This window comes from Besnoitia besnoiti, chromosome VI (genome assembly GCF_002563875.1).
Source record: "Besnoitia besnoiti strain Bb-Ger1 chromosome VI, whole genome shotgun sequence".
Classification (NCBI taxonomy): Eukaryota; Apicomplexa; class Conoidasida; order Eucoccidiorida; family Sarcocystidae; genus Besnoitia; species Besnoitia besnoiti.
This window is the reverse complement of record NC_042361.1, coordinates 2,834,267-2,861,223: the sequence shown is the minus strand read 5'-3', so window position 1 is coordinate 2,861,223 and position 26,957 is coordinate 2,834,267. Positions and strand designations below refer to the sequence as shown.

The window sequence follows — 26,957 nt, the reverse complement described above, 5'->3', positions numbered from 1 at the left end:
GCGCGTCAAGCGGTATCGATCGAGCCACGGTGTCATGACGTGATGGTCGCGTGTTTTCGTTTCTCCTCTGAGTAGAATGGAAACACGTCGCCAGCGAGCAACACAAGCGATCACCAGGTGGAAGCTACCCGTGCGGCTGGTGCGCTGCAGTTGCTTCGTGCGTTCGCGGCGTAGAACCATGGCGTCCAGCGGACACGGTCTTCGTCCCGACAAGCACGCGTGGCGACTGGCTATGCTGTCCCGTGGCACACGTGCTACACAGGGGAAACTGAGAGCTCCCCCAAGCTAGGTGCGTTTCCTGTAGCTGGAGCTTTCAGCCAAGAGACGAAGGAGACGTCCGGACTCGTTGAGAACGCGCGATGTCAGCTTTGTCAGCTCGTCACGAAGCACAACTCGTGACGGGCGCTGGAAAGCGCAGCAAACCTGTGGTCGGCTCCCTATCGTAGCATGTCTGGTTGGACAGGGAATGAATGGAGAAGCCGTGCTCATCCCTCTAACTGGCGTCAGAGACGACATGAATACAGACGACACTCGCAGCATTAACATGAGTGTGATGAAACGCTGCACGCTTTGAAAATTTAGACTGAGTCGGGGAGGGGCGGCGCGCGCGTACACAAAAACTGTAGAGGGCAGTGGTGATCCAGGAGGAACAAGCCGGAGCGAAACGCGGGGTCACCTGAATGCCCACGTTCTACTCTCAGAGCAGAAGGGCTTGCGGCGCCATGAGCTCGGGTGGAAATTGTGGTGGAGTCCACATGTGAAACGCACGCACGCAACTGCTGCACACGCGGTTTTGGGGTTACGTTCTTGAGATTTGTCGCCGTAAAAGCATAGAGTGGGTTTGATTTGGAGGAGAGCGCTCTCCGCGACCTCTCTTAACTAACGTAGACTAGTTGTGCGCGGCAATAGGCTTGGAAACGCCTCCACGCGTCGCTGAGGCCGTCAGTGGCTGAGGCGCAGACGCGTACACTATTTAAGAGAGATCCAAACCTCGGTATCACCAGAATTTTCTTCGTCTCTTTGTTTTTTACGAGCCGGCGTCTCTCGAAACGAGCCGACTTCTTGGGGCGCGGGCGTGCCGTGGCGACTACGGACTCGCATGCCCCTGGCGAGCCTCGTCCGCTCGCGCCCTCCCCGCCCAAGCCGCGATATCCTTTGATGTAAACTCAAACCTATTAAAGTGATCTCCCTCCTGTCGATGGCGGGGAACAGAAGAATCCGGTGAAGGGTTCGCCAGACAGAACCTCGGAGGCGGTACCCCGCTGACAATGCCCTTGCGCATTGGCTGTGCCTGAGATGCGGAAAAAGCAAGTGACGCAGATCTGTTCCCGCCCCACGTGGCTTCCGGAGGACGGAAATGCAACAGCAATACTGTCAGACGAGTCCATGTTATTATCTTATGTTTTCGGAGGTTACCACCCTGCGTGCAGAATCCTTTGATGACGAGAAGCCGCGCTGAAGTAACACGAGATCTATCACCAGAAGAAAAACGTGCCCAGGACCCCCTCCTTTGTCCGATACTCATAGACCACCGGGGCAGAAAGGCACCCAGTTCATCTGCGGGTGCGTTGTGCGGCTACGAAGGAGGTCTAAAGGAGCTCTGAGTCTTCCACCTGTAGCTCCACGACGTTACTCAAAAGTCAACGGCCAGGTAGCCTGATCAACAGGCACGAATTACGAAAGCCCGTGTCGCCACTCACGAGTGCGTCAGCAGTTAGCGGGGTTGTAAAAATGCCTTCGTCGGGTGCCCCTGGCTCTGATTGGCGCTCCGTCAGAGAGCCAGACGACGGGGGACCGCATGCAGCGCTAGAGACGACGAGACGTGCGAAAGGCGCGCAGACGTCGAGAGTCGCGGGAGCGAAAAAAGCGGTTCTTGAAAGGAAAATTGGTGTGAGTGCTCAAGAGGGCAGCTGAGTTCTGGCGCGTCTCAAAAACTCGGATACTTCCATCAGAAACTTGTCCACATGCTCGACGACTCACGCTGAGTTGGGGCTGGCGCCTTGACACTCGCGGCGACGGAAGGCAGCAACAGCGTGTGCGCCTTTAAGCTTCCTCACTGCACATTCGCGCACCTTTTCCTCCCTGTCCTTTCGTTTATATCTTAACTAAGACACGGGTGCCTGGTTCAGACGCAGCGCCAGTGGAGGCAGGGCGAGCCTTCGCGTGTCGGCTGCATTCTCTCTCGCAGCGTCGTCGTCTGTCTCGCCGTGCTGTCTCTTCCCGGTTGAGTCATGGACATCGACAGTTAGTGTCCTACATATTTTTCCCTTTTCTCCGGCGCGGGAGCCGCGTCTTAATTCGTTTCTGGGCAACTGCGTAGGCGTCTGTGTGCTCTGTCGGTGCCGCGAAAAGTCGAGGGCGGCTACACAGAGTCCATAACGAATCGATGGCGCAGTTCCCGCACGCGGACTCCGCGGGGCGGGCGGAGGATTATCACCGATGCGCTCCCTCAGTGGCGGCCCAAAGCAAAGTTCCGCCGTCCTTGATTCTTCTCATCGAGGCTGATGCACTCGTCCTCGATTGGGGCAGTTTGCTGCAGTGCATTCTCCAGGGCTTTCTGGAGCGCAAGCTCATCCCCGACGAGAACTCGAGAATTCTGGTCCCCGGTCGCTCGCTCGTGGACGCGGGTGAGCGTATCTTGGCGAAACATAAAGGCAGCCGAACCTCAGAAAACGGCGGCGCACCCGCTTCGCCTGAAGGCGAAGCTTCTGTGGACGCGCTGTGCGGCCGCGTCCTCACTTCCTACTCCCCTGCTTACGAGCTAAAGGGCGGAGCCTGCCCCCGCGGACGCGCTCAGCGAAGCTCATGGTTGAGCTCTCCCTGCCTTCCTCTCACTAACCCGCAGCCTTCAGCGGTCTCCGCGCCTTCGCAGAAAGACGCCTTCGTGCGCCTGCTCAACGCGCTGAAGGCTGCAGTGAAGCCGCACATCGGCGCATGTCGGTTTCTGAGAATTCTTGAGCTGCACGCTCTCGCTGAGGGCTCGCGTAGTGCAGGCGAGGGGGACGGAAAAGCGGAGACAGCTGCAGGCGGTCACGTCGACCGTAACGGGGCTGTGGCAGCCGACCGCCACGCAGACGCGGAGGCCGTCCCCCTCCACCTCGTCCTTTGCACCAGCAACCAGTCGCTCTGGCAGGACCATCTCGCTCGTCTGCAAAGCCTCCCGCGAGGCGAATCCGACGGCCTTGAGTCGCCGTTGCATCCGGACTCTGAGGGGCTTCTTCTGCGGCTGCTGAACGCAGGCGTCGCGTCCTTCTTTTCGCTGCAGAGCGGCGCCGCGGCTCTCAAACGGGCCGTGGAAGATCTGCAGCGCGACGGAGGGGCTGTCGGAAGTCGCGCAGCTAGGGCAGACGGCGCTCGATCGAATTTATCATCTGCTTCGCCACAGACGGAGGGGACGCGCAGACAAGCGCCGCAGAAACCTCCAGAGGCTGAGGGCGGGGGAGCAGGCGGCCCCGAAAGCGACGCCCGCGTTGCGGTAGCTGCTCAGACAATACATTTCGCGCGCTTCGCAGCTGCCGCAGGTGAGGCCTCCACGCTCCTGCGCCGTGCCGTACGAGCACTCGCCCAGAAGTTTCGAGTGCACTGGACGCTACATGTGTATACGTGTATACAGTGCACTATAGTAGCTGTGTCTCAGTGCCTTTCGCGGAGTCCAAGGTAGCGCTCCAACCTCGAATATCATTTCACTCTCGAGTTTCATTCTCTCTATGCGGAAATATCTAGGTGTGCGCGTGTGTCGGACCCACTAGTGGACTGCTTCGGAACTGGGTGCCTCTGGCTGCACACAGTCACTGCTTTGAGTTGTGAGAGCATGACGCGCGGGTGCTGAGGTATCCCGCCAGAGGCCGAATTGGAGCCGCGTCCAGGCGTGAGCAGAGCTTGCGTTTTGGAGCTCCCGCTTCTGTTCTTCATAGAGAGCCGCTTGTGGCAGACTCTGGAGCACGCGCTCAGATGTCTGTCGCGCCGCCTAATTCTGGCTCTCTCGCGGTGCCTGTCTTTCGGTTCCAGGCTTCACATACGCCGCGTCGTCGCTGGGCGCGCCCCTGCGGTGCGAGGAGCGCGTTAACCCTTCGAAGACTCCCAACGCCGCGCCTGACTCCACAACCGAAGCGACGCTCAAGGCTCCGTCACCTGCGTCGCCCGCGGACCCGCCTTCGCCTGTCGCCGGCAGCGGGAAAACGCTGAGCTGCAGCAAGAATGCCGACGCAGTTTGCTCCCTGTGCGGCGGCGAAGCTGCTGCATGTACGCCAGAGAGCGACTTCACCGACGCCCCTTGTTGGCTGTGTGCGAGCTGCGACCACGCGCTGGAGGCCAGGCTTCTCAAGAGCATTGATGACGTCGATCTTTTTCGTCTGCTCCATGCCCAGCGCGCGGCAGTCTCTGCAGGTTCCGCTCCCTCGCCAGCTTGTGTTCGGGGGCCTGCACCAGACTCGGGGGTCGAGGGGGGTATGTCGCCGCCCTCAAGAGAGCGGCCTTCTTTCCTTCAGCCACCTGCCTATCCGTACAAGGTCTCTCCCCTGGGCTTCGCGTCTCCGCAGCCTGTGGAGCCGCGTTCATGTGAGGCCTTGGCGTCGCGCACAGAAGCAGGTGCTGCCTCTGTTTCCGATAGGGCGACACAATCTTGTCTCCATGTGGCGGCCTCGTGTGCGGCCTGTCGTTTTCTCCTCATGGAAGAGCGGGCTCTCTTCTGGCGACAGAAGCCTGCTTCAAACGGCGTCGCAGGTCGCGAGGACGTCAACGCAGCGGTGGGTTCCAATCCCGCCCCGGGGGACGCCTGGCACGCGGCTGCAACGGGCATAGAGGCGTGGGGGCGATCTATCGTTCTAGCATCGCCCATTCTGGTCACTGGGACAGTAGTCAAGGGCTTCGGGAGAGGCAGCAAAATGCTTGGCATTCCAACCGCCAACGTCCGCGAAGCCGCGCAGCCCGTCTGCGTTGCCCCTGACCCTCTCGAATCCGAGCTTTGTGAGGTGGGCTGCAACGGTGCCTCGCCTCTGCGCTGCGATTCCCAGCATTCGCGCCCTGTCACACTCGTGCCAGGTACGACGAAACGGCGCCGATTTCGACAGTGGGCTGAAGGCGACGGCGACGACCCGATCTGCACTGACGCGAGGTCACGTGTGGACCGCGGGATTCTATTGGTTCACAAAGAGAGGCCCCGGCCGATTGGCGGGGTGGGGGAAATGGGGGGCGGCTAGCGGCGAGTTTGTATTTCATCTCTCGTGCTCTGATCTTCTTGTGCTGAATACCTCCAGGTGTATACTACGGCTGGGCGGCCTTGCTCCCAGTTCGCGACGGAGCGGGTCTGGGCCCCGACAGGACAAAAGACGTCAACGAAGGCTCGCGGGATCAGACAGACGGAGCGGCAGCGCCTCCGGTGAAGGTGTATAAGACTGCGATGTCTATTGGATACAATCCTTACTTTGACAACACGTCTGTCACAATTGTACGTTTTGCAGCGACTCACCTTGTCTTGGTTCCCATGACAGGGCTTTGTTTCTCGTGTTTTCTAGTCTCCGTCTGGCCGTATAAAACCAGTTTTTTCTGTCAGCGAGCATCTGTCTTCTATTGCATTTCTCACCTTCGTGCCGCGTGCGCTGCTTCCAGGAACCCTACATCTACCACGAGTTCGACGACGACTTTGTGGGAAGCCCCATCACCGTTATCATCACCGGCTTCTTGCGAAGTGAGGCGGCGTTTTCGTCTTTTGGTAAGCAGCCCAGCGGCATCGAGAGGGCGGCAAGCGTCCGCAGACGAGTCTTCGCTCGACGCTTCCTGCGAACCGAAGGGCGTTCCCCATCGCGCGTTAGATGTGTTCATTCTGAAGTGCAGTCTTGTTGAAGCGGAGCTTGTGCGGTTGGAGCGCGCGAGTGGATTTTCGCTTGCGTGTTTCATTTCACTGCATGCACACAACTGCTATACGGCGTTCCCTAAGCTGACCAGGGCGTCAGCATGTATGACTCGTAAGGTGTGAGCAGAGGAATCCTTGTGTCACGCTAACCGCATACCGGCGTCGGACGCTTGAACCGATTATTGCGTGCAGGCCACCTGATTCAAGCCATCCAGAACGACTGCGAAATATGTCGAAACGCCTTAAACCATCCGGTTCACCTCCCCTCAAAGCGTCTTCTGGAGCGTGTCTGCGAAGGCGCTAGCTGACTAGGAGGAAGCACGCGACCCCAGCGCTTTGCCAGAGGTTGTCTCTGCAACTTGGGCTGGGGGACGTTAAGCGGAGTCGGGGCGATGGCATAGATTTAGCGGATGGTCTAAGTATTGATCGCGTTGTCGCACTGAAGCAGACTGAGCTTCTTTAGACTGTTCGCTGGGGGGCCTCTGAGTGCGGGACGGGAGTACCGCAACGCGTGTGTCTTTAGCAGAGCGCCTGCCAATTCTGATAATCAACCAAGGACAGCGACTATGGTGCATGTCCATGCGCAGAGCCTCTAGGCAGTGTCGTTTCTTCGCGGACCAGGTGTCCCTTATGAAAAACAAGATTGACGAGAAAGACTACAGATCCTTGCAAAATGGAATTCGGCCGTCGAGGCGGTCGTGACATTGTTTTTCTGTAATATGTCTGTGCAGACGCCGCAGCGATTTAGTTGTTGTGTAATATCGTACACGTGCGGCAGTGTCAGATGGCGTGTGCGAATGTTTTTTGTGCTCGTCATGGCGTGCGCTGGGTGAATTGAGAAACGCGGTTTGAGGGCAGCACTGTATAGGTTTTGTCCGGCTGCGCTTAACCACGATTAACATACGTCTGTCTCGGTGCTAAGAATGATATGGGACAATATATTCGGATGACACAATTGACTGTGGCCATGCTCCCCTAATGAGCCTCTGTCCGCGCCGCCTGATAGTGCGGTATGTGCGCCCGAAGCGAGTGAGAAAGAGCCTTCAGATCCATGGAAAGCGGATACCACTGTGCATCGGCTCTCTATGGACTTGGTTGGGCTGCCGCACGTTGCATCTGTCTTCCTCTGGCATGTCAGTTGGCCAAGAGTCGTTCGCACGTGGTGCGCATCATGGGCTGTTGTCTGATTACTACGCGGGCATTGCCTGGGTGCGGAATAGCCCCTTCAGCACTACCGTTTCGGAACACGCAGTGATTGTACGTCTCTGATCTTTGCGTGATTCACTAGCCACGATGCCATCGGTCATATTCCTTTTTGCGCAAAGATTAGGGGCTTACTGTAGAGAGGGCACCACGGCAGCAACGTAGTCAGGTGATGATCGTTTTGTTTGTTGCATTACAGCCCGCCAGAACCGGAAGTTTACTTCGATTATCTAACAGAGTACGTTCAAGTCCGGACAGCAGCATCAGCGACAGCAGCGTTTCTTTCACTGCGCGAAAAGACCACCCTTTTTTCTCTTGCACCAACGTGAAAAGGCAGTCACTTAACACAAGGGGGAAATCCGCATTATTCGGTTTCAGTTGCATTAAGGCGGTTCATATAGTCTCCGCCATTCTGGCACGCCGCTGCTCTATAGAAGGCTGTACGAGCTCGCCGGATTCCATTGGCTGTTAGAAACATTTTTGATATCTCAATAGTTCAGCAAGCCCTCAGGTGCCGACCCATGATGGGTCTGCCAGAAGCGGAGTTGCTGCCACGTGTCACTGTGAGTATTTCGTGCTGTAGATTCAATACCTCAAACCGTCAATGTAACATTTGCTCAATGCTAGGTCCTGCGTCATTCGTGGAGATGAGAGCAACTGATCGGATTAATGCTAATCCAAAAACTCGTGCGCTTCACCTGCATCGCCCCGGACTGCGAGACTGGCCGGCTGGAAAAGTGTGGCAATTTGATTCTAAGGTGCAAGTACTTTAATTACAAACAGTAAACCTTGTGAACTAGACAGATGAAGCAAACCCTCACGTCTTCAGGAGATACAAGTATACAATGTAGACTGGGCATTGTCACACACGCGAATGCTGTGGTTCTCCCTCAGTGCGTTTTGTACGGGTCACGAGCTCGATTCCGAATACCATTCCCAAAGATCCCACAGCGTACCGAAAAAGAGTGCTCTAACTGCGCTGCGGATAAACCCACCCATGGGGAGGTGTCCCCCTTGCTTCAACTCGCCGTCACGACAAAAGGTCATTCACACAAGCATCGCAGGCTGGCGGCCTTCATCCATGTGGCATATTCTACCGTCTCGATACGCCCGGAAGAACTCTCGTACGTCGGATGGTAGCACAGCTTGATACCCATGCACCTCCTGTTCCGTCGCCGTATGACTTGAAATAGAGATGTGCCTCTCAGAAACAGACCGGTAATTCCTTCAAAACGCCAAATGGAGCTCGCAAGACTCGTCCTATTGCTTTCAAAGCCGGGCAAAAAGGGAACCCGCCCTCACTGTCTCGCTCCACCCCACTGGGCGTCTGATACAAAGTATCGCTTCGTTTCGCCAAAATCGCGGGTGGCGAACATCTCTATTTCGCCGAGGCATACAACACCAGTACGACACAAAAAGACTTCATCTGTGAGCGAGAGGTAGTCTTTGACATAGAAAAGAGGTCCTCGAGCTGGTCGCCGTCGCGCATACACTCGCGCTTTAGCATTCGTAGACGCGTGAGCCGTGGAACCTGCACGTAGACAGGCTCAACTAGCTCAGCCTTGACAATCTTGCAGGGTCACCCAGATCCGCAACAACAGTGCTGGGCTGACCCCCCTTTCACCTCTACGCTTGCTGTGATCGAGAAGTTTCGAACTAGACTCCGAACAGCCGCTAGCAGGTGTATGTCTACTGCGCTACAGCACGCTGCCTGCGTTCCCTTATATGACCTCATCTCCCGTTTGCGAGTTGGATCCAACTGCAGGAGGGTCCAGAACGTATGCGTCTGACGTGGCTAAACTACGAAAGTGCGCCATGCTTACAAGAGAGGGGCAGAATCCCTGCTGTCAAGCTCGACGAGTTCTTGACGCAGTTCCTCCTCTGAGAATCCAGTCATTCCAGCTGCCTTCGCCTTCTCCGCCACCTGCGCGAGACCAGCAAACACCCGCCGGTGCTGATTGTGTCTCGAGCGACGGGTGACAGACCGCTCTACAGCGAGTGAACCTAGCCTTAACCCTTTGAAAACCCCTACCCGAATTGCCCCTTTTGTGGGACGCGACCTTGTTCAACTGCCTCTCTAGAACGGAAACACTCCGTTGCGTGGCTGAAATCTGTATATATCGCCGCTCAGCTGCACTGTCTTTAACGCTTGGCGGACATGCACGAGAGGCCTATTCCTACTTCACCCTGGCGCGCACGAGAGTTTCCACACGGCCGCCAGCGCGAGACGACGGTAGAGCGCTGCGCTTCTTCGCTGCCGCCGTTCGTGCGCAAAGCCGGTGCACAAAACTCGCCGATCTGCCTCTAGGCTGTCTCTTACCAAGGCGAAGAGCTGGCTAACTTCCACGCCGCTGCCGTCCTCGCTGGCTTGCAAGGAGGAAATGATCCACTGGTGAATGGAGTCCTTCCTGACAGCACACGCGCACAGACTCCATCGGGGACCCAGTGAGAGGTCCTGAGAACCCATCCGCCGCAACTCAGAGTTCCCCGCTGACATAAGCGAAGTTCCGCGGGTGCCTCTCGAGCCGCTGTCACTGTAGGGCTGCTTGCAGTCCTGCAAGTGCCTCTCGCTCTGCTGATGCTTTCTGTGAGGCCTCGCTGCCGCCTGAAGTCCCTTCGCAGGCACGCCCGCTGCGCTCACCTCTTGGCCAAGTCGTGAACCGCCTCCAGTCGTCCCACGGCACCTGCGGCCGCAGTGGCCTTCTTGCCCGCGCCCTGTGCGCGCGTGCGGCGCTTCTTCTTTGAGGCGTCTGTCGAGAGCTCCAAGTTCTGCATCTGGTCAGCAATCTCGGCACCTGCAAGAAAAACCCGGAACGCTCAGTAGGTCGGTGAGCGAAAATCCACCACGACAGGGAAGAAGCGGCAGACGACGGGTGTGCGGTTCAGTGAAGCCCGCGACGGCGCGAGAGGCGTGAGCCATGCATAGTTATTTAGATAGGTATGTGACCTTATACGCTGACATATTACATATATATGTATACAGACACTGTAGATGCATTCACGGACGCAGGTATCCGCGTCTCAAACACGCGACCGCGTCGTCGGCGGCCGCAGTCGCGGTTCTAAAATGAAACCGTGAATTCCACGCATCACGATGCATACCACCGTGGTCGTAATCCATGCACAAATGCACACCTTCGTCATCATCGTTGTCCTGGCCAGAAGAGCTGTGGTCTGCGCCGCCGCGTTGTCTGTCGCGCATATCGAAACACCGCAACACACCACGTCGAGGGCATGCGTGAAAACGCAACTAAAAATACGGCAAATTTCTTCTCAAAAGCCGTGTCGAGTCTTCTGCAAGAACAGCTGCTGCACGGAGAACAAAGCGGCGACTATCCGAGCCCAAGCGTGCGAAACCCAGTGCACGCCGAGGCCTGCAGCACCAAGTGGACAAAGCTGCCTCTCTCAGTCCTGCAGCGAGGAAAGGAGAACGCGGCGCCTTTGTTACCCACCTCTATGAGAATGATTTCTATCCAACGCTCACCTCTTGCTGCGCGTCCGGCTTGCCCGTTTCTGTGTCGCGTCTTCGCCGCCCGCGTCCGCGCGCTTGCTCGCCCGCCGGAGGCCGCGCGGCGCCACGAACTCCTCGTCGTCTTCACTTTCGTCCTCGTCGCTGTCGAGGTCGCTGTCTTCTTCCTCGTCTTCGGGTTCCTCGCCAAACAACGTGTATAGCATCATCCCCTTGGCGACTCTCACGTCGTCCTGAGAGAGCCACGCGGCGACGCCACACACACCCTCCCCCGCATGTTCACTCAGAAAACCAAGTTTCTGGTGATTCACAGCAAGCCCCAGCTTAGCACTGTGAGACGCATCGCGGCCGCTGGGCTTCCCGCGGCCCAGCACCTTCGCCCTAGAATCTCTCAGCTGAACAAGGAGACTACTCCCCCGTATATCGGAGCTTTCGACTGCCGGACATTCCGGCACATACCCGCACGCAGACGCCCGCAGTGCCCGGGCTTCTTGTCCGTGTGCGCTCACGGCTCTCAAATGTGCCCGCGTTCCTCCATCCCCCCGCCGCCCCCTCCATCGCCGGTGAGCGCCCTACACAGCCGAGCCCCCTAGCGCAGTCCACACCGTCGCCGCAGCCTTTGAGCGGCAGGTCGACTCACCGGCGTCACCCATCTTTGCATCTTCAGTTTCGCGTGGGCGGTGGCGAGTCGGACGACGGCCTCGAGCGATCGTGCGGTGACTGGGCGCAGCATGGCGCCTCCGTTGAAGCCCGCCTTTTCGCTCTCCTTGGCGCCAGTGCCGACGCCGCGCCCGAAGCAGCGGTCGCGGATGTCGGAGTAGAACTTGATGATGGCCTGCGCCGCGTCATCCGACAACTGCGGGCCCTTCGCATCGCCCTTCGTCTCGTCGAATCCCGCCGGCAGCGCCGGCGCCGCGTCCTCCTCGTCTTCGAGCTCGTAGCGACAGCGTCGCACGTACTGGATGTACTTCTTCAAGAAGTCCGTGGTCAGCACCTCGTGCTCGCGACTGACGAAAAAAACAACACACGCAAAGCAGAAGGGCAATGCACGCCGTCACGCGCCACCAGGAAGGAAAAGGCGAGAGGTCGCGGCCGCACCCGAGGCGGCAGCCCGGAAACAGGGGGTGTGCGCCCGACGACTCCCGACTAGTAGTACACAGCCGCACTTCACAGACGGCTTGCCGTGTCGCAGGCGCATGCGCGGATCCTGAGGCGGCCTCAGAGCAAACCGGAGCGTGCGCAGTGAACACGCTTCCCAAGTCCATTCCCGAGACACGCAGTCACACGAAGAAGAGAGCCAGAAGGCAGCAGAAGCTCCCTGTCGCCGACGGAGGACGCCAGAAGAGTGGCGCGCTCTGCTTCCGTACCCGGCTTTGTCCAGATACGCCATTTCGTTTCGCTGGCAGAAGACTTTGGTCGCGCCTTCTTCCTCGTCCTCGGCGCGCTCCGCGGACTCCTGCGCCATGTCTCTGTGGGGCTGCACCTGGAAGTTCCCCGCCGCGCGTCTCTCCAAGCCGCCGCTGCAGACGGGCTTCGCCTTCTCAGTGACGTTGCGCAGAACTGCCGTCGCCAGCCGCTCGTCCTCCGCTGTAGTTGCGCTGTCTCTGAGAGACCACAGGGAAAACGGTCACCACAGAAACGACGCAAAGCTCAACAGAAAAAAAAAAACACCACCCCTCACCCCGCGCGGACCCCGCCGGCCACCCAAGCGTCAACCCCTCCACCTCCGGCAGCACGCATGCACTCAGGCACAGACGGCATGTATATATGCCTGCATGCACGCTCTGCCCACGAGACGCATACATGCGCGTCCATTTCGCGCGTGCACACCGCAGTCTCCACCACGGCTCTCGAGCCTTCCCCCCCCCCCCCCCCCCCCTCCCCCCTCCTTCCCCTCTTTCGTGGGCCTCTGTCTCTGTCCTGTCACCCGCGCGTGCCGCACCTGACGATGAAGATGAGGTCGAATCGACTCATGAGGGAGTCTTCGAAGGTGAGTTGTTGTTTATAGTCCATGTCGTCTGCCCAGCATCCGTAGAGCGGGTTCGCGGCGGCGAGGACCGAGCAGCGGGCGTTGAGCGTCGTGTGGATGCCGGCCTTCGCCACGGTGACAGTTTGCTGTTCCATGACTTCGTGGATGGCGACGCGGTCGCCCGCGAGCATTTTGTCGAATTCATCGATGCAGACGAGGCTGCGATCCGCCATGACCATGGCGCCACCCTCGACGCGCCGCTCGCCAGTCTCTGCGTCTGTGACAATCGCGGCCGTCAGACCGACGCCGGAGGAGCCCCGGCCGGTGGCGCTGACACTGCCGGGGATGAGGTTTAAGACGAAGCGCAGCAGCTGCGACTTGCCCGCACTCGGGTCGCCGACCAGGAGCACGTGGATGTCGCCGCGAATGCGATGGGCGCTCGAGACTCGCTCGACGCCTCCAGCCAACTGCAGCAGCAGCCCGCGCTTGACGAGCTCGTGCCCGCAAATCGACGGCGCAAACGACCGCGTCAGCACCGAGAGCAGATCCGGCCGACGCGAAAACATTCTCAGATTCTCCAAATCCGAAGGCAAGTTCCGCATCAGCGTCGCGCGAGCCGCCACCGTCAGAATCTGCAAAACGGCGCACGCAGGACCGCAGACGCACCGAGAAGACAATTCACGCCAGCCCAGTCCGTCGATAGAAGCTGCAGCTCTAGGCTGAAGTGCGGGCCTGAAGTGCGAGACGAGGGAGAGCTCGAGCGCGCAACTCCGCGCGAGAAAAGAGATTAGCGACGCGCGTCGCGATCTGCAGGCAAAGCCGCACCCTGACGCAGACACAGAAACCAAGCCGGCCACCGGAGAAAACTGCCGAAATCATCGCAGACGCGGGGTGCTGCCTCGGCACGCGGCGCGACAGTCGTCGGCGAGACACACTGTCGTGGGCGCGGACGCACCTGGAGGTTGTTGGCGATGAGGAAGGGCTTGACAAGGCCACTGCTGGTGCCGTTGATCGTGCCCATGCCCGGGCGGTAGACGCCCCAGACGCGAACGCGGTCGCCGCATTTGACCTTGTCGCAGAGATCCTCCTCCACGAGCACCTCGACGTAGCGCGGCAGCTGGCCCGTCGGCGCAGTCTCCGGCGCTTCTTGCACGAGGAAGCGCTGGACGTTCTTGAAGTAGGAGTAGCCCAACTCTTGGCGGTTCACGCGCACGCCAGTCGGATCTGCAGACGCTCAACGCCACACACTCCGGCTCTCGCATGCCCGCAGAGGGAAAACAAGACGTACGTCGCGGCAGCGCCTCAAGAACCCTCAAGGCAACTCGCACACAGCGACAACACCATCTGTTCGCATTCCTGTGCGGCTGTCCCGCGATCTACCTGAGTGACTGCATTCGCCTTGCGTCTTCCCCCTCCTCCGTCCCCCCCCTTTCGCGCGTCTTGGCGCGCGATGTGTACGAAACCACGATCGCGTGCGGAGAGAGAGATATCTGCGGCACGCCGGACTGGGCGTTCAGGTGAGTCGGGTGGTTCCCCACCTCTCTCAGGGGGCGGCTGCGTGTCTCGAATGTCTTTGTCGAGGTTGGAGACGTCGTAGAACGCGCGGACGTAGACCTGCCGCTCCTGGCCGTCGCCGCCGTCGAGCGCCTCCTCCTGACCAGGAAACGCCTGTCCGCCCTGGATTTCGCTGACGTAGACCGCCCGGCAGAGCTTCGGCTGGACGGCTGTGCAGCGATTCACCACGCCCTCAACGCAGACCAGGCGGTTGACTTTCACGCTGTTCAGCCCCCGCGGTGTCACGTGGTCGTGCCCCAGCCAGCCGAGAATCCCTACGCGGGGCGCCGGTCCCTGCGCAAACAGAAAAGGAGTTCATCGGCCACGACGCGTGAGGAAAGGCCCGAGACGCACGGAGAGACTGAGGGAGACAGAAAGCAGGTGAACGCCTCACAGAGCCTCGACGACGCGGAAACGCCGCTTGGCAGGCAGAGCGGGAGCGACAAGAGAAAAGGAACGCAGGAGGCAAGCCTGGAGGGGCTGAGCGGCACAACCACAACATACGACGTCTCTCTACGGAGGGGCACCCCCCTGCCTTCCTTTTCCCCCCCCCCCCCCCCTTCCCCCCCTCCTTTCCTCCCTTGATCCCGACGTTTTTCGAGCGAGATCGTCCATGCTTACCAGGGCGCCGCGCTCTCTCCAGACTTCTTGGACGGCGGTCTCAAGGGCAGGGAGAGCCAGGCAAGGATTCCGGATGAGCGGGTGATCGTAGAAAGAGGCCACGTCGCCCATCTGAACCAGAAGCGAAATCGAGAGCTGCAGCCGCTGGTTGCAGCTCTCCGCAGATCCGGTGAGCGCAGGGTCTTCGTCGCCGCCCGCCTGCGGGCGCGCCACTGAAGAAGACTCGAGACCCGATACGATGGCCGCTGCGCGATTCTGAAGCGCGTCAAGTTGCTGCCGCACAGCCTGCAGCAGGGCGCACACACGCGACACCGGGGGCCGCAGAGATGAAGTTCTAAATACATATATATACATATATACACATATATATACATATACGTGCGCGCGCAGGAGGTTCTGCCTGCAGCGTACAATCGGGCAATTGTTGTCGCTCGTGGGAAGTTGTCGCTTCCAGGACATGCATGCAGCGTGAGACGGAATCCACAGACCTCGCGGACAGTCCACTGACTATCGATGCACACAAGAATAGATACGAAAGACTCCACGAACGGTGTTCCTGTGGGAATTCTCGACATATCGATGGCCTCTGAGCCGCAGACCTGCGGTGCGAGTCCTGCGCGCCGCTTGTTGACGTGGGAACCTCCCTTTCGCGGCACGCACGACGACTCACGGGTATGGTTTCAAGGTCGCGTTTGAAGGCGTTGCTGAGGTCCTTCATGCGCCGGCCGCGCTCCAGGTTGCTCTCTTCGCCGAGCTGTCGCTGAAGCTTGACTTCTTCCTCGTAGTTGACGATGGCACCCTCGGCAGTCTCCAGTCCGCCCTCAGACATGGTCGAGATGACCCGCGAGCGGAGACCTCGCTGCTTGCCCGCCAAGCCCTGGTTGCGCCGCCGGATGCTGCTCGCGTGAAACTCGAGCGTCTCCCCCATCATCCCGTGTTGACCAGACATGGTTCCAGTCATGTCCTCCTCTCCTCCTTCTGTCGCGTCCGCGCCGACCGCGCCGTCCCCGCCCGGGCGGTCAAAGTCGTCTGTCACATACGACGCCATCGTGCCGTTTCCTCAGCAGAAAAGCAGCCAAACAGCCCGCAGGAGACGAGCGGCCGATCAGAAGGAGAGGCGAAATAACAGCGGGCGTCAGCGAAACAGTTGGCAAAGACAAACGCCAGAACGCTATCCCACGAGCCAGACCTCGACGGATAACAGGCTTGCTGACGCAAGAAAAGAAGAGCTGCAGCGAACTTGGTGGCCGCAGACGCCTGGCGGGCAGGGAGGAGGGACCGGGGGCGTGTCCAGACACAAAACAAGGAGTCCCACAAAAATGCGCGATATGCGTTGTCGCAACAATAATATGAGAGGCAAGTCAGGAATCCTTGTTGCGTGTGTGGGTGTGGACTAAGGAAACGGGGTGTGGAGGGTTCGCAGGATTGCGGTGAATGCTCACAACCACCGTGGGATTGAGACTTGCACACGGAGGTACGGGACCGCGAAAACTCCGTGCACGCCAGAAGACGGCTTCGCTGACGGACAGACGTTGAGAAAGAAATCGAATAACTGGAAGACGTCGTCCACAGCGCCGCTACGAGTTATACTACATCAGGACAAGTGGAGAAAAGCTGGCAGGCGCTGAAGATCCCTTCGGCCGTTTGCCAACGTCATGGGTGTTGCAGAATCTGGTGTAGATACAGGCTCAGCGTCTGAAGCTACCCGTTACCGTGGAAGGACGGCGAAAGACGGAAAGAATTTCTGTCGATCGAGCCAGATTTGTGTTGCGAGAAGGCTTCACCAAACTGGCCGAAGCACTCGGACAGATCAGCAAACCCGGGACGCACACGCGAGGAAAATGAGCGTTCCGCGAAAAGCCGGTCAACTGCCCAGAAATCCGAAACGGCACACAGACTAAACGGCCTGCTGACACAAAAAGAAAACTCCCGGCTGCTCTAGTGAACAGGCGGTTTCGAAGCCTTGAACGAGGAGAACTCCAGTGCGCCCCAAGAGTACTGAGAAAAAGGGGGAGGAAGAAGGGGGGTGGTCGCCGCCGGAAGCACGCCTGATTTCGTGGCCGCGCGACGGGGAGAGATGCAACAACAAGATGCGCAACTGTGCGATGCGGCAAGCGAGTGATGTTCAGATACACGTTTCGGCTGGAAGTCGTCCGCCATCGCCTTCAGACAATGCGCACAGCAGGCAAACAGAAGAAATCTTGGAATATGCGAGTTTTCCATGTGTCCGGACACAGCCTAGGTCTCTCACGTACTCAGACGTATTCTCGCGCATCGCGCCGTGTGCACTGCGGCAGGCGTGTACCCGATACAGAGCCCGATGTATGGACAAACTCCTCAGCTCTCGCGCACGAGAGCGGCTCTGCTATCAGCTATACGTGTACGACGGCGAAATCCGGCGTCCGGTACAACCGATTGGTAGATAAAGGACGAAGTGACAAGCGAAAAGACCGGTTTTTCAGTGTAAAGTTGTCGTCTGTCCTTCCAACCTGCCGCCCCCTGCTGCCGGGTGCGCAACGGGGCCCCAGAGGCCATGCCGACCGGCGTGACGTTGTTGCCTATCCTAGTTCGTCGCTTTTTATAAGGGAAGAGCACATCATTTTCACAGCCGAGTCGCAGTCGAGGGATGAAACGAAGAGACTCGGCACGGAATAAGGAAAAAGGTGTAGATGGTGTCACAGCAGCCAACCCACTGAGGGGGGGGTTGAGCCTGCCTCCTAGGTCACGCCGCGTCTCCGTCCAGTACAGTCTCGACAGGGTGTCTCGTTGTGTCATGCCAGAGGCGGTGCTACTTGCGTTCTACGCTAAGAGAAGAATTGAGGCCGTATGAAACAGAGACAAGCTTCACGTTGTAGTCCGAGGACGTTGTAGTCCGAGGCATCGTTCTGCAGCGTTCGCCAACAAGTGTTGCTGCGTTGTAGCGCCCAGGGGTTGTAACGACATCGTCGAGTCAACCTCGCGCAGAATAAGTAGAGACGCGTTGAACCGCTCAGACGGGAGTTGCGGAGCTCCCTGTGAAACCTTGTGCTGATTGACTGTATTCATTTTGCGCATTCTCTCAATCCGCCGGCCCGCAACTGTTTTGGTCGTCCGCATCGTCAACAGCTCGCAGGCGCTCCGCTGCGGAGCGCAGTGCCTCGCGGACGCCGCGTTCAATTCCGGTGATTAACCCAGCAGGAAGTTTTGTTGAGAGGGGGCAGTATCGAAGGATGGCGGGGGGCACGCGATTTCGCCGGTACTCCGTGACGTTTCTTCTTGTGATTGCAGGCGTTTGTTTCGTCGTGCAAACACTGGCTGAGGACAACCTGGGTCATACCCGAAAAAATGTCCCCCGCTCGCCTCGGCCTCCAGCGGAAACAGGGAACGCCCCCGTAAAATTACGTAACAGGGGTACTGATGCGAGGGACCCTCCAGAGGATGAGGCCGACGCGAGCGATATTCAGGATGGAAGAGCCGCTCTCGTCGAAAGCGCGCGGACTTCAGAAACGTCTGCCGACTCGACGGAGAACAAGAAGCGCATACCGAGCCGCGAACCGCCCGTCCCATTCTTCCAGCCATACATAGTGGGGTCTCTTCTATTATCAACCATGTTAATAAAGAAGTTTCCGGTGTTTCATTTTGTGCCATTCTTTGCTTTGCCATTCGCCTACCTTTACCTTCTCTCCCTGAGGGAAACCTCTCGAGAGAGAGAGCATGAAAATGTTAGATATCTCGAGTGGCTCACCTCTCACGATCGGGCGGCGGCGCGAAGGCGCGGGCTGCAAGAACTCATGGAAGGCAAAATGAGACCAAAAAGACGGCCTCTGCGGTCATCGTCGCAAGACGGTGCACGTCGCCGTCCTCGCCCGAAGTCGAGTCACACGGAATCCACGTGACGCTCGGTGTGGACTAGAGGTGTGTAGGCAATTCAGCAGTGATTCTTTGTGGATGATATTTGGATTCCTACCGTAGATCTCTTCGAGTGCGACGCGTGTGCCGCAAGCGGAGGATCGGTTGTGACCCTGTTCAAGCCCGCTGATGTGGACCGGGTGCTCCACTCGCCGAAGATATCGTTTCTACCACTGACCTGGACAACAGCTCTGTGGATACAGCTTTATTTGTCTGGACGCTGTTCGCATCCAGTGTATTTGACGGGCCTCTGGAATAACAAGCACTAGGGCGGTGTAAGCTCTAAGTTGTGGAAGAGACTAGTCAAACGTGGGTGGCGGTGAAGCATTCGTCCGCAGATACACGTCGTGACGTGGGGGGCGTCAACGAGGCTTTTCAGTGCTCACTAGCGAACAATCACGCATCTCCGCCAGTGGCTCCGGCGAGTGGAAAATACAAGCAACGTCTTTCAGGAACTTCGCTCAGCCTGGCACACTGGTAGCAACCTTGTGCATTACCACGTGGGTGTTGGTGACTGTTCTATCGTCCGCTTCGCTTTTGTTCGCTTGTGAGAGTTTTCAGCACTTGAAACTTGCATTGTTCTTGCTCGGCGTGCAGGGCCAACCGCGAAAAGTCGGGCCCGTTCCACTACCGGTATTTTTTTCATTGTTGTTCTCCGTCTCACGTGAGCAAGGATTCCCACTCGCATGAGCAATAGGCTTTCGCGATTCGGGAGCGCTATCAACCTGGAGGTGTAATTATCGGGTTAGCAAGTTACTCAGAGTAACAGTGCTTTTCGCGATGTCAACTCGAGTTGATATGTCCATCGGTGCCTGTGGTTTCATCAGAAGCGGAGCGAACTGCACCAGGAGTCCACCATCACGCGGCAGGATAGCCTGCAACGGATGAACGGCATCCAAGTGCCATTTATGCTGCCTCAGCAGGGAGCCAAGGCAGTTTCAGATAAGGCATGCGCTCTTTCCCAATATTCATAGCGGCTATGTAAGAGATGATTGCGTAGCACTGTATTCTGTGACGTTCAAACCTCCAGTCTCCTCTCCGTGCTGGCGTCACAACGTGGGGTAGGCTGGCAAGTAGGGCCGCGCTGTGAGGGGCTTTTTTCAGCGCTGTGCGGACACGCAAGTGCTTCCAGCATCGCTCTCTCACACTGGAGGCTGAAATGAGCGTCACCGCTTGGCAGCCCACGGAAATGCAACAGTTGTTCTCGAGCTGATTGGGGTCACATTGCAATGCAAACCGCGTCTGCGGGGGCGTAGCTGGGAGAAGTATGAAAACCAATCAAACGGGCTCGGGGTATGCCGGGAACCGCTGGGAGTTTCTCTGAGGCCCTGGGCCATAGTCAGGCTGCCATCCGGGTCACTTATTAATCGTTCTGACGACAGCCCTCGGTTTTGAGCCGGCGCATTACGGAATCGTATGTGACACTTACTCTACCATCGGTAATCATCGTCGACCCGTACATTCTTACAGGCGGTCTTAGCGCCGAAATTCGCAGCACGGTCTTCCATAATAAAGCTCAAGCGGAGGCACTGCTTGCCCAGTTCCGGACAGTCCTTGCCCGGTACGTCACGGGCATCAGAGAGGTGGAGGCGGTGACGCAGGAAGCAGCGGAGCTTCAAGATCCAGCACTCCAGAAGAACGTCGCCGCATACATGGAGCGAATCAACGAAATGCAATATGAAGCCACCGAAGTAAGAACGCGGTGCAGGGTTCCACGCTCGAAAGGTGTAACACATGCGCATTTGAGAGTGCACACCATAGTCGAGGACACATATCTGGCAGCGTTCCCGCTACGAATTGTTGATAGACAGCACATGAACTGATTTCGCTAAGTTAAACTAAATTTCTGCTAGAAGCCGTCCTCTCCCTCCTCGCAGAATGCTGTGACATTTTTTCGGGGACACAGAAAGACAGGAAACGGACTAGGCTCTCTGGAAAGTCGTACAGAGGCCCGTAGGTACAATTCTTTCCGTTAAGCTGTTTCCCGTGAAGACACAGAATGTCCGCGCGCCTGCGTGAAGATGCGTTTACATGCTGCGTATCTTGATATGTGTATGCCAGGTTCGTGCTGAAGTGGAGCAAATTGTGAAGACGATGGAGGCAGAACAGCTGCAACTTGAGGCGGAAGCAACCGTTTTTGAGGGAGTTGCAGTACGGCGACAAACGCTTGCGTTGCGTTCCTTGACGAGAAAGAGAACCGTCTGCGAGCTATATCACGAGAGATTTTAGAACGAGCGGTTCATGTCGTCGCAGCTCTTCAAAACGTCATTGAAAAGGCGGAGCTGCTTAGAGGTAAGCAGGACTATGCTAATCTACACGCTGTTCAACAACGCCATTCTCGCCCGCTCGGTTTGCGTGAGTCAACCATCGGAATCACTGTTGCCGCGAACGGCTCAACCGAGGAGAACGAAGAAGATTCTGCAGGCGCCGCCGAGGTGAACAAGCTGACAAAGGAACTTTCAGGGCTCGCGACTGAGGTGGACAAGCTTATGCTGGGTGCAGTAAGCGCCGCACATGATGTGGCTAGAGTGAAGGGCGGAGTATCTGCCTTTTCCGCTTCGCGTCAGCTGGCTGCAGGTCTCCCGAGCTTGCTAGAGATTGAAGAGTCTCTTAACCAGGTGCAGCACGCGCTGGCTGCCGCGTTTGCCCGTGCGCAGACCCAGGTTTCTGTGGTAGCTGCCAGGACTCGCCGAAGTCGTGAGGATGCTGCGCTCCGTGAGAGCTACATGTATACTCAGGCGGGACTGCCAGATGGACCGGGTACAGCTACGGACAACGAGGAGGAAGTGCTTGGACAGTTTGGCCCCAGGAAAGCGACGAACCAGTCGCCTCTGCGCTCTGGCAGCAGTACGACAGGGAAAAGTGCCCCTGGTCACTCCTTGAGTAGTTCGTGGCCGTCAGCCTCGTTGCTCGGGGACGAATAGAGAGGCCCGATAAAGGATCTATAGCTGATAGGGTTGTACGGCCTTCGCACATCAGGAGGTCCCCACCTCAAAGGGGCTGAGGAGGTGGTGAAGAGGCTGTTACAAGGTGGGCGACCACCACTGCAGCGAAAGGGCGTGGGTCGTTAGTTGCCCATTACAATTGGCGTGCTGACGCCTTTTGCCCAGTGGTGCGGCTGCTGTCGTTGGCGGCAGCGTCTGGTGCTTACCGCAACCGGCCTTGAAGGCAAGGGATTCTGTGTGATACCGAATACTCTACAGAAGCAGGATCTCTCTAGCGCAGCACAGGATGTGAGGCGGAGAACTAGATCTCCACGACACCTATAAGGGGAATGAGGAGCAGGGTTGCCTAGTACGAGGGGGAATGCCCACAGACAGGGGGCACGTACGAATTTGCTTAGAGGCTATTTTGTGGAAAACGTGTACGCGACCCCCTTGTGAAAGGGGGGGGGGGAGAGGGCGAATCCATCTCCGCCGGTCCTCTGTTATGACGGGAAATGAATCCATTTCGATCCACCTTTGAGAACGCACTGTACACCATTGTGGACATGCCTCGTGCGTTTGTGTCACTGTGAGACTTGCACGACCGAGGCAACACGGTCAACATTAATTACGTTCTACACTGGCAGTGGTCGCGTTCACTGTCTCCGCTAGAGGTGCTGGTGGACCTTTTGTTCCTCGAAAGAAATTCATGCGAATGTTCGTCCTTCCGAGTGAGGAAGTTGTTGCCCATATAGGGTTGGGAGAGCCGTCCGAGAGAAACTGGAGATGCTCGCCCCTCTATGCGGCCTCGGAGGACCGCGCGACAACAACAGTGAAAACATCTAGTACAATATCGCGTAGAACTATTCAGACTGCAAAATTAGTCTGCGCCCGCATGTGTACGGCCAATACCTGCGTTCCGAGAGGTTACATGGCTACGCTTCGTGAAGCATTGCGCACTGTTCTGCGGATCAAGACTCTCTGCCGCGATCAGCGCACTTGGGAACGAAGAACAAGCCCCAAACTATCACAACGGGAATGTCTTCCTTCCACTTGTGGTGCAGTGCATTACGCCGGTCACTTCAGGTGATTCTAGAGTTTGCAGACCCAGTGAAGCAGCGAGGGGGACACCACGAGCTTGCCGCTCTTCTAAATGCTTCGAGGACCTTTCAGATTCAAATCACCGATACAGACTAATACCACAGCTCGACCTCTATTCCTTGCTCTGAGTGATGGATATGGTGCAGCGCGTGACTCAGGGAAGGTTGAGAAGCGTTCACACATGAAATGGAGCAATGCTGTAAGGGGGGGCAGGAAATGGATTCCTCGCGGCGCTCACTGCCACTGAGTAGACCACAACGCGATCCACAGAAACAAAGCCTAAATACATTTGGCTGCTGGGCGCCTCTCGCCCGTATGCCGACTGCGAACGCAATAACAGCTCTCACGCAAATAACTCTGGAAGCTCAGTGGTAACAGTGCGCACACGGGTGACATAGCATTGGAGGTTGACGAAGACGGCCTTGCTGGCGGAGACGGCATCAGGCCTGCGTCCAGTTATTACGCGTTCTACCCATGCACTCTTCTTCGATGTCAAACCAGCAGTGGACGCCGTATCGGACGTCTATGCGCCGCGCTCCTTTGAAACGCGCGCGACTCAGTTCTTGTCCACTACAGAGGCTCGCGCGACTATTGCACACACTGTACAAGTGCGGATGAAACCATTAGAAAGGAAAGTAACAGCGTAGGGTGCAAATGGCGTAAATATGCCAGATAAGAGCCTCAGTTTCCTCCCATCGCCCCATGTTTCTCAGCATGTCACAGACATCCCATTTAGGGTAAGTGATGACCCTCCGCTGAGAAGGAAGAACCATTTTCCGTAGGCGCCCCGACCCGCGCTAATCTTACCTCCTATTTATAAAAATTCTTTGGGGAGTGGGAGAAGGCGAACGGTTCTCTCCCGTTTTGCTTGGGTCCTTAAAGATAGTAAACCCGCTGCACTTGAGTTTCACAGTGTCGCCTCTGTCTATCCACGAAGCAGGGTCCAAACCTTGCCACTAAACCCCAGAGAGACCGGCGTCACGCAGCAGCAACCAATGCATGCGCACAAAAGCCACACAGATATCAGAATCACCCACACAACGAGATAGTGCTTGTCCTGGATCGAGCATGCTGTTGCCATGGTGTACAACATGCATTCCTGCTGTTCATCGGGGGATATGGATTTCAGGTGCTCTATGAAGCTCTGCAGGCGATGCACATCTGTAGGATCTGATGACGAAAGCGAGTGACCCGCACTCAGATACTTGTAGCCACATGTATGCCAACAATTCACAGGCCATTTGCGGAAGTTCATAATTTCGGCTTTCGAATACGCGCACAGCCAGCCACGCGTACTGAGCGCTTCAAGAACCATGCCTGTATCTGTGGAAAAGTCAGGCTGCTTCGCTGCGCCGTCCACACAAACCTGAAGCAAGGCTTGCGCGTCTTCCCCCGCTGTTACAGAGTGTGACGGCGGAAATAACGACGCCTCTATACCATTCGTACCACTCATCGGTGGCTCCTGGTTGTCCTTCATCGTGAATAAGGTTGAACCTTCGTGATCCGGAAAAGCGGTCCTCATCCACCCCGGCGGAGAATGGTCCTCGGTGTGGCTTTCGGGGAAGCCAAAGCGGTCGTGCCAGTCGGGCCGTATGTAACCAACCTCCCACGTGTAGCCGAGGGAGGCACCCAAGACGTCAACGGCGTTGACCAATACGTATACATTGTATACCCACATCGCTATGAGTAAAATAAGCATGATGGTTCCCCATATCAGGTAAGCGAGGAGAAAACCCCGTTTCGACATGTACACACCTGCTAGACCCAGAGCCGGGATCACGATGCCACCAACGATGAGGATACACGAAAATGCCACATTTGCATACGAGATGCAAAATATGGCGAGTATGCCCAGTAGTACAAACCAGCTCATGCTAGTCCATAGGCAGGCCGTGGCCTGATGCGCGATGGCCTCCGTCCGCTTGCGTTGGGCTTCATCCTCAAATGCTGCTGCGGTCAGTGGATTCACCAGAGGCGCTATCCCCGCAGTGGCAGGGGCTTGCGACACCGCGACAGTACCTCGGTTCGACACGGCTCCCCGCTGTGGCGTAGATACCCCCTCTGACGCGGCTACCCCCCCCAGAGAGGACGGAGCAACTTTATCCGCCATTTCCCAGATTCAGCAGCGGATCAGTCAATAAGAACACCGAACGAGCCACTCGCTGAAAGAGCGGCACCCTAGCACGATGCAAACGTTAAAAATTCTGGGCGGAACCAGGGTATCGCGGATTCACGCAGCTGCAAATAATTCCTGTCCCGCCAGAAAAAACAGTGCCACTCACAGGGAAGCATTCCGCAAACCATGCAGGAAGTCCTCCTTCGCGGGAAATACCCGACATCGCTATCTTTGAAGGACCGCTCACGAGACGCAAAGCATCGCACATTCAACGTGTAGTCAGTCAGGTACTTGTTCTCCGGCGGCACCATGCAGCTCCCATGTAGTGGGTATGCATCCGAACATCTGCCTGGAGGGCAGGCACCTAAAGAGACGCGCGACAGCTCACAAATCTGCAATACCGCCGGCGAATGAGCATGAGCCGTTCCACGTGATTCGACTTACTTTCATCGCCTCTGTTTCACCCTTCTTTGGTAAGACGTGCGATACACGTCCGTCCCACGGGCGCTTCCACACATTCAGTTGCTCGAACAACACCGAAGGCAAACGCGACGCCTCCCCCTCAAATTTTGGAGCGGAGTGGTGAAGGATGCTACAACTCCCCCATCCCACTACTCTAACGAGAGAAACTTCCACTCGTGCTACACGCGGGGTCCAGAACGCAAGGGCAATCTGCGTACAGGAGACACACACAACACCTGCTACAGAAAACCTGAGACGAACGAGCGCGTTTCCGCAACAACGTCGGGTTTCCACTGCGTCCATGTAATGAGCCATGAAGTGGCGGCCGTTGACCATTCTGTTCATGTTATAATTATGTAGTGTTTTATCTTGAGGCTGTACCTATTGTTTCTCCGGGCAGAAAAGCAGACGCACGAGGATTACCGCCTCAAGGGTACTGCCACCCGCTCGCCGTGAGCTATTCTGAGGGCCTTCGTGGTGGTTGCGTGTGTCCACTGGCCGTTAGCGAAACTCTTTCAAACTGAAGCAGAGTGAGCCGTCGACCGTTGGTTGCAGGCACAACCACGTGCTTGGCAGTCGAAGCTGCACCAGAGGGTATCGAGTGTTGTGACCACAGAGACAAGCGAGTTATTGACGTCCCCCCTACGTGCTGCTGTGCCCCGTTCGATTCAGAGCGTGGCGGTGTGACCACCTGATGCGCCTCGAGAAACGCCTTACGTCTCGTGAAGCACATCATGGCCAGCGATCACGAACTGCGCCACCACACGCGAAAACAAAAATCCTCCTCTCCTCGGATGATGGTCGTGAGACGCGGGCGTCTAAAGACTCGACACATTTCAGAAAAATGGTCCCTTCCCACATCAACTGTCAATAGATAAACATACGTCGAGCTAGCTGCTCACCTCGCCGAGGGCATGATGCCAGCCTCCTCGTGTGCTCATCTCCAGAGTAGGCTCTTCCGCCGACAGCGAGGATGCAGAACTTCACCTCTTTCCATTCGCCTTCATGTTAGACTGGTCTGCGCGGCTGGCGCCAGCAATGCAACCGGGAGACACACTTTCAGGTCTCCCGCTCTAGTAATTGTAGATTTCGGGCCAGAGGTGGGTAACCGATGTCACGCGCATTCAGTCATCTCCCGACATGCCCGCCCTCCTGCATCGACACTGTCTAGTATTTTCTCGGAACTATAACCCAGTTGCTCCTGAGCGGTGAAGAAAAATTCATCTGGAATTTTTTTTACTCTTTAAATCAAACCGAGCAATCTCGTGACAGCCCAGATACCACACGCCACTGTGTCTTGTGTTTTTCCACTCGTCGGGGGCTGCTCAGCATACCACAGCTGGAATGTGGCAGTCACGGATCCTGTCTTCACTTTGTCGCTCGACGATAGAGCGCCACAACATTTCGGAGACGACGAAGCGTCATTCCTTCCCGTCTTCAGTCATACTTCGGTATTTGCCTGCTGCCTTTCTAGCCGCTACCCCGTCCTCGTTACGCAGTGTACAGCCAGTGCATCTGACTTCAGGTTTTTTCCTGCTACGTCAACACCTTCCTCGAAGTTCTTTTCTCCCGGTGTTTCTTTGCTGTGCCTTTCGTCCAACTTTGCTTTCGGCAGCGCAATTCCCCGGCCTCACTTTTCTTGGATTGTGCCTCCTTCCCGACTCTCTCGGGGCACTTCTTCTGCTGGCATAGTCTTTCAGTAGACAGCGGGTTGTGGCGACCCGAAACCTCGAGCCTCCCCTTGGGAGGCCCTTCAAAGTCCTCGGCATGATATTGCTTCTGATTTGTCGCCGCACAAC

The 26,957-nt window shown here is 57.2% G+C and overlaps 4 protein-coding genes across 4 annotated transcripts; 2 read left to right on the top strand and 2 right to left on the bottom strand.

The window, feature by feature from the left end:
• Positions 1 to 2,386: 2,386 nt before the first annotated feature.
• On the top strand, positions 2,387 to 6,159 carry BESB_068130 (uncharacterized protein; the record flags this gene model as incomplete). Its single annotated transcript, XM_029365206.1, has 5 exons — positions 2,387 to 3,521; positions 4,009 to 5,040; positions 5,256 to 5,446; positions 5,608 to 5,710; positions 6,044 to 6,159. The coding sequence occupies 5 exons, from the start codon at positions 2,387 to 2,389 to the stop codon at positions 6,157 to 6,159; spliced, it is 2,577 nt and encodes an 858-aa protein (XP_029218789.1).
• Positions 6,160 to 8,554: 2,395 nt separating this feature from the next.
• BESB_068120 (MCM2/3/5 family protein) lies at positions 8,555 to 15,715 on the bottom strand (the record flags this gene model as incomplete). Its single annotated transcript, XM_029365205.1, has 11 exons — positions 8,555 to 8,585; positions 8,878 to 8,978; positions 9,375 to 9,462; positions 10,539 to 10,756; positions 11,164 to 11,530; positions 11,891 to 12,127; positions 12,466 to 13,124; positions 13,448 to 13,716; positions 14,031 to 14,340; positions 14,668 to 14,952; positions 15,338 to 15,715. 11 exons carry the CDS (start codon positions 15,713 to 15,715, stop codon positions 8,555 to 8,557), a joined length of 2,943 nt encoding a protein of 980 aa, XP_029218788.1.
• A 4,135-nt stretch (positions 15,716 to 19,850) lies between these two features.
• On the top strand, positions 19,851 to 21,479 carry BESB_068110 (uncharacterized protein; the record flags this gene model as incomplete). The annotated part of the gene is made up of 4 exons (XM_029365204.1): positions 19,851 to 19,893; positions 20,026 to 20,246; positions 20,617 to 20,706; positions 20,916 to 21,479. 4 exons carry the CDS (start codon positions 19,851 to 19,853, stop codon positions 21,477 to 21,479), a joined length of 918 nt encoding a protein of 305 aa, XP_029218787.1.
• A 2,026-nt stretch (positions 21,480 to 23,505) lies between these two features.
• BESB_068100 (uncharacterized protein) lies at positions 23,506 to 24,690 on the bottom strand (the record flags this gene model as incomplete). Its single annotated transcript, XM_029365203.1, has 1 exon — positions 23,506 to 24,690. The coding sequence occupies one exon, from the start codon at positions 24,688 to 24,690 to the stop codon at positions 23,506 to 23,508; it is 1,185 nt and encodes a 394-aa protein (XP_029218786.1).
• Positions 24,691 to 26,957: the final 2,267 nt, after the last annotated feature.